The 9,774-nt window shown below is 64.1% G+C and overlaps 2 protein-coding genes across 2 annotated transcripts; one reads left to right on the top strand and one right to left on the bottom strand.

Annotated features, from left to right (window-relative positions):
* Window positions 1–7,103: 7,103 nt before the first annotated feature.
* Window positions 7,104–8,580, top strand: EMIHUDRAFT_113443 (hypothetical protein; the record flags this gene model as incomplete). The annotated part of the gene is made up of 2 exons (XM_005782604.1): window positions 7,104–8,099; window positions 8,230–8,580. The coding sequence occupies 2 exons, from the start codon at window positions 7,104–7,106 to the stop codon at window positions 8,578–8,580; spliced, it is 1,347 nt and encodes a 448-aa protein (XP_005782661.1).
* A 332-nt stretch (window positions 8,581–8,912) lies between these two features.
* EMIHUDRAFT_233216 (hypothetical protein) lies at window positions 8,913–9,701 on the bottom strand (the record flags this gene model as incomplete). The annotated part of the gene is made up of 1 exon (XM_005782603.1): window positions 8,913–9,701. One exon carries the CDS (start codon window positions 9,699–9,701, stop codon window positions 8,913–8,915), a length of 789 nt encoding a protein of 262 aa, XP_005782660.1.
* Between the last annotated feature and the right edge of the window lie 73 nt (window positions 9,702–9,774).

Below are 9,774 nucleotides of genomic sequence, written 5' to 3'. Positions count from 1 at the left end.
CCCCCCCCCCCCCCCCCCCGCCCGCCCGCCCGCGCCTCCTTCCCCCACCCCACACCACCACTCTCCCCACAAAGGCGAGGCTGCCGCTGCCGGCGCCGACGACCCGGCGGCCCGCCGCCTTTCTGTGTAGGCCTTTCTTTTTTGATTCGCGGTTCTTTTTAGGCGCCGACGGCGAAGCGGCGGCCACGGCGGCGCGAGACAGTGCGCGCCGCGCGTACGAGAAGCTAAAGGCGCTCCTCCTCCTCCTCCTCCTCCACCTCCTCCTCCACCTCCACTTCCTCCTCCTTTCCTCTTCTCGCCTCCTCGCCTCCTCGCCTCCTCGCCTCCTCGCCTCCTCCCCCCTCTCCCCTCCCCTCCCCTCCCCATGTCTCTCCCCATGTCTCCCCATGTCTCCCCACATCACCCCATATCTCCCTCGACACGGCCTTCCGCGACACACAAGACGGGCTGGGCCTCTGTGAACGGCGCCTCTTCACAGCTGGGAGGCGTGAACAGGCCTTCCACGACAAGAAGGGCTGGGCTTCGGCGGGCGGCCGCTAGCGACGGGAGATAGGGGGAGATAGGGGGAGTTATGGCGGGCGGCCGCTAGCGACGGGCCGCGTCGAAGCCAACGCCGAAGCCTGTGCCACAAAGGCCACCGCGCCGCACGCAGAATCCAAACAACAAAGGGGGCACCACGAGCCGCACGCTGCCCGACCACTGCCGACCGCAAGACTCGTGAGTGGCTGCATCATTCTTGCGCACGTGGATTCGAGAGAAATCGAAGGTGCACTAGCTGCACACCGGCAGCGGCACACCCGGCCACCGGGTTTTTTGGGGCGGGCGGGCGGCCGGGCGAGACCGCGTGTGTGCCCCTCGGTGATCTCTGTGATGCGGCGACGAATGGTCCCGTGATACCTGAAAGCTGATCAGCAAGGGCCCTACACACTCGTAGCAAGTCCAAAAGATCGTGCAGGGCGCATTAACCGGCATGTTGTGCGAGTATATGGGACAAAAGCGTCGAAAATGTGTCCCAAAGAAGCGTGACTCGAGTTTGTGGCAGCCCCACAGCCGGCGCGCGCTGCCGGGAAGCACCGCTCGCGTGTCGGCCGCACTCCCTGGCACCCAGGGAGTGCGGCCGACCGACCAGACCGAGTAGGCTCGACGCCGCGCTCGCTGTGGGGCTGCAACAAAGTCGCCGCCGAGCGTGCCACCGACGGCGTCCCGGCGGCGGTGATGGAGTGTGAGACCTGAGGCTGCGGAGGTGACGCCTGAGGTACCGGCCCGTGCACAGCGACTCAGCCGGCGACCGCCACGGGCTCAGACGAGACTTGTCGACTCGTTACGGCTCAGCTTCACCGTGGTCATCGGGCGTCTGTCGACGTCAGGACCACCCATACAGCTTGCGGGTTTGAGGTCGCAAGAGCCAAGATGGTGGCGTTTGGACATCCCAACCATCACACAAGACAGCCTGTAGGTGATGGCGGGACGGCGCAGTGTTTGTGGCACTCGGCAGTAGGCACCCGCGGCACGGCCCCGCTGTCGGCTCTCACGGGCTGCGGAACCGGCCCCAGAGGGAGCCGGTCCGGGCGAGTGTGGCAGCTCCTGCGCTAGTATGGGCACCCTCTATCATAGCACTACTGATCCTGGTCATTAGAGCTGCCAGGGATAGCGTCAGGAGCCGGTAGGAGTCAAAACCTCTCATATTCGAGACATCGTGTCCCATATACTCGCACAACGAGCCAACCAAAAATAGACTGCTCTCGAGGCGCCCGCGGCATCTCGCCGCCCATCTTCGGCCACGCGTTGTAGTCGAAGATGGCGGCGTTGCGCCTTGCGACGATGGTCGAGTGCACTTGCAGGAAGCGCTTGCGCTCGCTACTGACCCGCCATCGTTCGCTGTCGGAGGACGCCTTAGCGGCCTTGATGTCGAAGTTGGTGTTGAACCACGTCGCCGCCTCGTGCCCGATGCCGCCACGCGTGCTCGCCGCCCACGTCATAAAGTCGCAGTTTTTGGCGTCGCACGCCGCTGCCTTGGCCTTCCGCTTCGTCGCCTCGGCGTAGTCGGTGGCTAGGCGCTTGCCGCTCGCCAGCGGGCGCAGCCTGTCATGGTGCACCGCGGTGACGCACGTGCCGTCGTACACCACGGCGCGTGCCGACTCTGCATAGTTGCCGAAGACGCCGTCGCCCCGTTGGTACGGGTTGGTGTCCGGATCGTGCGCCCGCGTCGGGTCCCTGCAGCCGAGCCTCACCTCCATGACCTTTGCCGAGGCGCCGAAGGCGCGGGCGACGTTCGTGACGTGAGTGTTGAGGGATGCGTGCCCCGTGGCCAACCAGCCGCCGTAGAGACCCTGGAGGGATATAGCCCTTAAGGGCATAAACCCTACAGGGCTATACCCCTATAGGGCTATACCCCTATAGGGCTATACCCCTTTGGGCTCTCAGGCCCCGTACGGGGCCTGAGAGTCCAAATCTGGCCTCCGTTTCCTTGGCGGACGCTGCGGTGCGGAGCTGCGGGCAGCGTCAGGCAGAGTAGAAGAGACCTAAAGCGGGTCGCTCGGGCCGGTCAGGGCAGGTCGCCGCACGCTCCTAGGGGGCGCTTTAGATGTAAGATGGAGGGAGCGTGCCCAGGAGAGCTGCATGATTGCATCGGCGACGTCCAGCGAGCTGCTGTCGGGCTCCGATGCGCCTTCTCCAACAGAATAGGGATGTTTCGTCCTTGCCGATCGCGCCTTTCGTGCACTAACGGAGGGAACGTGGCGTCGAACTACCAGTGATTGCGCGCCTGGCAGCCCCTGTGGCCGTCCAGGACAGGGGGGCGCGCTGTGCCTAAGTTCGCTTAATGTTCGCTTCCGACAAAGTCGGCGCCCCGACCCGTCCTAATTTGGTCGCACCACGGTTTTTTTTGCAATTGGCCTGTTAGGGATTTCGCCCGTCAGGCATCTCTCCCGTGAGAGAGCCCGTGAGGGTTCTCGCCCGTTAGGGATCTCGCCCGTTAGGGGTCCCGTCCGTATTAGGGATCAGGGATCTCGCCCGTGAGGGATCTCGCCCGTGAGGGACGTCGCCCGTGAGGGACGTCGCCCATGAGGGATCTCGCCCGTGAGGGACGTCGCCCGTGAGGGACGTCGCCCGTGAGGCATCTTGCCCGTGAGGGACGTCGCCCGTGAGGGACGTCGCCCGTGAGGGACGTCGCCCGTGAGGGACGTCGCCCGTGAGGGACGTCGCCCGTGAGGGATCTCGCCCGTGAGGGACGTCGCCCGTGAGGGATGTCGCCCATGAGGGATCTCGCCCGTGAGGGACGTCGCCCGTGAGGGACGTCGCCCGTGAGGGATCTTGCCCGTGAGGGACGTCGCCCGTGAGGGATCTTGCCCGTGAGGGATCTTGCCCGTGAGGGATGTCGCCCATTAGGGATAGGGACGTCGCCCTTGAGGGACGTCGCCCGTGAGGGACAGTAGAATTGTACGACTAAACTTTGCTGGCTCACACACATAATGAACAAAACATGACTGACTGAATCTCGGCACTAAACATATTGAACAAAGACAGGCCTGCGTCGAGTACGTGGCCAAGACGCGCGCCAAGGACCGCATGGTGTTCCTTCCGGACCTCGAGATGACCTCAAAGAAGGAGGTGCTGGGGCTCTTTGTCAAGCCGACGGTGTCATCTCTTGACGTTGCGCCCGTCGGTACCGACACCCCGTCCTCGAGCCAGAGCACGGAGGCGACCGAAGCGGAGGGCGAGAGCAACACCGCGAGGGACGAGGCGCTTGCCACGCTCGAGCTCACACTGATGCCGGCAACGGTTGAGGAGTTGGACGCGCACGTGGTGACCCTGCTCCGCCGGGCCATGAAGGTGCGCTCGGCAATGCGGCGTGAGACCGCGAGCCCGGCGGTTCGAGAGGAGGCGGAGCGCCGCAAGCAGGCCATCACCGGCGCCCGCAACGTTCTCCGCGAGGGGTTGCGCAACGCACCGCTCCTTTAGACGCCTTCCCCTGCAACACCCTCCGCTCGCTCTGTCACACACACACTCACCCTTTGTGCCTTTTCTTTGTTCATTAGTGTCAGTGCGCCTTAGTCCCTCGCTCGCGCCGTGCGGCCCTGGTGTGTCTTTGTTCAATATGTTTTTGTCCCGAGCTTCAGTCAGTCAGTAGAGTGTTTTGTTCATCATGTGTGTGTGAGCCCAACAAAAAGCACGTTTGGATGATGGTTGCGAGGGGGGGGCGGCTCGCTGTCGCTCGCTCTTTCCCCAAAAGCAACAGTAAATACCCCGCTTACCGGATACGGGACACTGTAACTGACGTATTTTGCGCCGATTTGGCTGATTTTGGGCCCAAACCAGCTGATTTCCACGGAGTTTCCTCGAGAAACTAGAGAGGAAACGAGAGGGTGCTGTGGAGAAACACAAGACGAGACGGGGTGCGCGAGGAAACATGGATACAGCCGAAAGCGACCCATACCAGGCGGACAGCAAGCGCTAGAGTGGCGGTGGGAGCACGCCGTCGCGCAGACTGAGACAAGGCCCTGGGGCCGCGGACATGCAGACGCCAGACAGAGTCATGTGAGAGCTGCGATGCCCGGCCAAGTTCTTTAAGCTCGCGCCGGGCGCGCGGCTGGGCGCGGCGGTTCAGCGCACGTAGTGCACCCACTGGAGCGCGCCGTTGACCCACTCCTCCTCGGCATTGGCGCCATACCGCTTGGAGCACGCCCAGCGCGTGCCTGGCGGAGCGGAGGCGTACGGGTGGGCGGTGTATAAGGTCAGGCGGGAGAGAGAGGCGGGCTGAGAGGGCGTGGGGCAGAGTTGGCTCGCACCTGCGCCCGGAGCGGGATAGTCGCCGAGCAGGGTGGCGCGGCCCGCCTTCATGTCTGCGAGGCCGGCGGCGTACGGCGGGACGACGCAGACCTGCTCGAGAACAGGGCGGCTCACGACGGGGCGGCCTGGGAGCCTGCCGAGGCGCAGCGGGCGGTGGGGCAGTGTGGACGCGTACCGACTCGGCGTGTCCGGTCGCTGGGTTGTACTCGTCCTCGCAGAAGAGTCCGTGCTGCTGGCCGGCCATGGGTGCCACGACAGCCTTGGGCTGGGAGCGAGGGTAGATTGTCGGCACGGTGTAGGCGGTCGTCGCGAAAGCTGCGAGGGAGAGCATCGCTGTGACCTGCAGTACGGGAGACGGCAGGTGTTGGGTGAGGGGCGAGAGGGAGCGAGAAAATGTAGGGGGTGCGTGTGCGCGTCTGCAGATGAGCCAGGCGCTGGCGAGGTGGCAGGGCGCAATCACTTTGCTGCAATCTTCTTGAGTGTTGGGGTTCGAGTTCCTCGCAGATGGGGTTGCGTTCTGTCGCGCCAAAACGCCCGACGAAGCGAACGCCCTACCTATCCCCAGCCGCGCGCGAAGCGAAAACAGATGAAAAGGGCGATATAGGGGTACTACCTACCTATTGCAGGGAGGGCCCTATCGGCGCTGCCCTCGGTGTCACTGCCCGCGACCGTCGTCACTCACCTCTCCCGTCGCCACCTCAACCCGCCGTGCGGGCTGCGGACGCCATACCCACAACGCTGCTGGATTCGGGACAGCAAGGGCTCGGTAGGGACCGCGCGACTCCAGGGATCAGAATGTTTTTCAGTGTAGCTCTTACGAACATACCCGAGGGTGAACTGCTGACAGGGTTTGCGATGAGGAGCGATCCGAACGTGGTATTCGGGTGATCAGATCACTACCGCCGAAGCGCAAGCGCTTTTTCATTAGATTATTGAATTGAACCTCACACCAAGATCGTGCAGGGCGGGGACACATGTCCCTAAATCCCATCTCTTCTGAGGACCTTTACCGGAAAAGTATACCAAATCGCTTGGGAGGGGCCAGCCAGTGTATATGGACAGACAGACCCCCTATCCGGCTAGGAGCCCGGGCCCTGGCGAGTACTCGTTACGTGTGGGTGAGATAAACCATAAAACGAGTTGCGAAAGCGCCCTCGGAGGATTGGAATAGAGATGTAGCTAGAGCGCTCTGGATATGGAGCGCTGTAGTGTGTAGAGCTGTAGAGCTCTACATCCGGCGCGGGACGATGTGAGTCCGATGAATGTAGAGCGATGTGTAGAGGCGCTCTACAACGTGAAATCTCTACAACAAACTCTACATCATCCCAGTACACAACCCCCTTGGAGCCCCTCTCCCTTTTCTCCCAATAAGCTAAAAGTTGTGCGAAGGATACTCGAGTATGTTGCCTTTCGCGAGATCGGGAGGTTCTCAGGAGAGCGAATGCAGAGGAGATCGCCGCCGTGATGGCGCAGGAGACGGCGCCGACGGTGACGGCCGCCGCACCGGCGCGTACACCAGCGGCGACGAAGCGTAAGGAACGGAGTACGCACTTCCTCCTAGATCGAGCGGGATCACTTTGCTTAAGTTTTTTTCATCATTTTCTTCTCACATCTCGGTACACTCGGAAAGAACTTGGAGCACTTGGAGTGCAGTCGGTAACCTCACATCCAGGGCCGGGGAGCTAAGAAGCGCACCCAGCGGGCCAGATGATCGGTATCGGGTTACGGGCTAGATAGAGACGTAGAGAGCCCTAGCCCTGGGGGGTGCGCGTTCGCAGGGAAAAAGCCGTAACCCAACATATAGAGGGCGTTGCTAGCTTTTGGTATTAAAAAATAAAAAAGCCGTAAAGTTTACACGTACGTAAGGGGGAAAGAAAAATTTACCCTCCCATACGTGTTGGGCTCCTTGCGCTTGGGCTCCTCCTTCGCTGTCCCATCTCCTCATCTCTTTCCCGCGCCTGGGGCGGGGCGGGGGCCGGGCGAGCGGTGCTGAGGCCTGAGCGGCGTGTGCGTGTGTGTGGATACGGCAGGTGTGACTACGACACGGGACCACTGTGTTTGTATTATTATTAACAACGAAGGACTCTAAAAAAAGAAAACTAGGTGTGCACTCTTGGAGCACGGCGCCTGCTTCTTGCAAGGCGCCGGCCTCGGGGCCGCCTCGGCGCGCCGCACGGGCGCGGCGAGCCTCTGAGCGGGAGCCGAAGGTTTGCCTGCGGGAGGTGGTAGGTGGGGTTGTTTGACTTTGCCGCAGAGGCCGTCCTTAGCTGTGAACAGCAAAACGGGACAGTAAATGGTTCAACCTTCCTCACCCAATGGCTCCTTCGAACTCCTGGGAGGAGTTTGATGAAAAGGGTCTCAGTCGGTACTCTGCCAAATCGTCGCCGGCAGGACGGCTGCGTTCTCGCCCCTCTGTCTTTTGCGACGAGCGGGCCTTTGCTGCCACCGACTCAACGGCGTGGCGGCGCGCGAGCGAATCGGCATTCACCAACTCGGGGCCCGCCGAAAGTTCAGGCTCGGGGCGCCGCCTCCCCCCACTCACCGAGAGCTTGCCTGAGCCTTCGGCGGGGACGGTGATGCAGCAGAAGGCGGCCACAAAGCTGCAGGCCGCGACGCGCGGCTCGTTCTCGCGGGCCGAAGCCTCCTGGCGCACGACGATCGCGCTGGTCAGCGCGCCGGTCGGCTCGAACGAGGTGGAGTGGGCGTCTCTCGGCCCGATGAAGCGTCTCGGCGCAGGCGAGTTTTGCGTCGCCTCCGCCTGCTCGCTCGACGGCGCGCCGTGCGCCGTCAAGACGCTGCGACCCGAAAAGGAGAAGGTCGAGGTGGCGGTGGCGGACTTGCTGAGGGAGTCCTCCCTGCTCTCGCGGCTGCACCACCCACACATCATCCGCGCTCTCGGGTTCGGCACCCGCCCAGCCGCCGGCTCCCAGGCGGGCGGGGCCCTGGTCCCCTTCCTCTGCCTCGAGCTCCTCTCGGCCTCCCTCTCGGCGTCGCTACCGCCGGACGCCTTCACCGCCACCGCCCTCGCCCGCAAGCGCGGCGTCAAGGCGTGGCCGGTGCGGCGTGCGATCGACGTGGGCCGGCAGATCGCCAGCGCGCTCCGCCACTGCCACAACAGCTTCCTGCCCGGCTATCGGCTGCTGCACCGCGACCTCAAGCCGGACAACGTCGGCTTTGCCTCGGACGGGCGGGCGGTGCTGCTTGACTTTGGGCTCTGCAAGCTGTGGCAGGTAAGCAAGCGGCGCGACGGACCCAGCGACGGCCGAAAGATGACTGGCCAGACAGGATCGCTCCGCTACATGGCGCCCGAGGTACGTCCTAGCGCGGACGAGGGGCACACGCACTCGCGGAGCACACACACACGCGGGGAATCGCACACACGCGGGCGGTGTGTGTGCGTTCTCGGGGGGAAAGGCTTCACCGCAGACATGAGTGCAATAGGTTGCGCTCTGCAAGCCGTACGACCACACGGCGGACGTCTTCTCGTGGGCGTCGCTTCTCTACGAGATGGCGGCGCACAAGAAGCCGTACTATGCGATGGACGCGCAGGCCTACATCTCGCAGGTCTGCAACGGCGGGTACCGTTGCGAGCTACCCGCTGCTATCAAGGCCATCCCCGACGTGGCGGCGCTCCTCTCGGCCTGCTGGTCGACCTCCCCGTCTCGGCGCCCAGACTTCGCGCAGGTCGTGCCGGTGCTCGAGGCGGCGCTCGCCGCTCTGCCGGCCGCGGCAGACGCGCAGCAGGAGGGCGTGGCCGGCGCCAAGGAGGGCTGCAGCTGCGTCTTGGCATAGGCCCGGGGCGTGACCGCACGCGGGCCTATGCCGAGTTGGGGCAGTCCTATCTGTTTGCACTCGGACGTTTTCGCATGCAGAGTCCTTGAGGGCCCAACGCATTGCTGGAGAGGGCCCATGCCAGATGTGCATACACGTCCATGACCATGTCCATGTGCATGCACTAAAAACTAACGCGTGGTGACACGGCGCCCGCGGTGGCACAGCGTTACACCCTCGTACACTGTACATGTGCCTACAAGCAGATCGCGCAAGCTCTTCCCACCGCGACCGGAACCTATGCGTTCCTGTTCATGGTGCGCTCTTTTAGTCCGCGCGCGGCCCGGATCCCATCAGGCAAAAAGATCACGCAAACGCTGCCCTCGCCTCTGAACAGCTGCGTCTCCCGGGTGCGCCTGCATAGCCCCTGCCACCGCCTCGGTCGCGCCCACAGTCACAGCTCGCTGCCTCCGCGCCCGCGCTGCTGCGTCGCTGCCGAAGCACACGTTGAACATCGCCCTGCAGCCAGACTGCTGCACAACCGCCACCTGCGGGTGAGCCTGCAGCGCCGCCACAGCCACCTCGATGCCGCCCGCGTCTGCTGCGCGCTGGATGCGTGCGAGCCCTGCGGCGTCGGTGCCGGAGCACACGTTGGCCATCGCCTGGCAGCCATTCTGCTGCACAACCGCCACCTGCGGGTGAGCCTGCAGCGCCACCACGATCGCCTCGATCGCGCCCGCGTCTGCTGCGCGCTGCTTGCGTGCAATCGCTGCGGCGTCGCTGCCGAGACACACGTTGGCCATCGCCCCGCAGCCATTCTGCTGCACAACCGCCACCTGCGGGTGAACCTGCAGCGCCGCCACAACCACCTCGATCGCGCCCGCGTCTGCTGCGCGCTGGTTGCGTGCGAGCCCTGCGGCGTCGGTGCCGGAGCACACGTTGCCCAACGCCAAACAGCCTTGCTGTTGCACGCCCGCATCCTGCGGGTGAGCCTGCAGCGCCGCCACGATCGCCTCGAACGCGCCTGCGTCTGCTGCGCGCTGCTTGCGTGCAAGCCCTGCGGCGTCGGTGCCGCAGCACACGTTCGCCATCGCGCAGCAGCCATTCTGCTGCACGTCCGCCACCTGCGGGTGCGCCTGCATCGCCGCCACGATCGCCTCGATCGCGCCTGCGTCCGCCGCAGCTTGCTTGTTCCGCACCTCAGCGCACAGACGG

Source organism: Emiliania huxleyi (genome assembly GCF_000372725.1).
Source record: "Emiliania huxleyi CCMP1516 chromosome Unknown EMIHUscaffold_189, whole genome shotgun sequence".
NCBI classification, from domain to species: Eukaryota; Haptophyta; order Isochrysidales; family Noelaerhabdaceae; genus Emiliania; species Emiliania huxleyi.
Note: the sequence above shows the minus strand (reverse complement) of the source record. Positions and strands in the feature narration are given on the sequence as shown.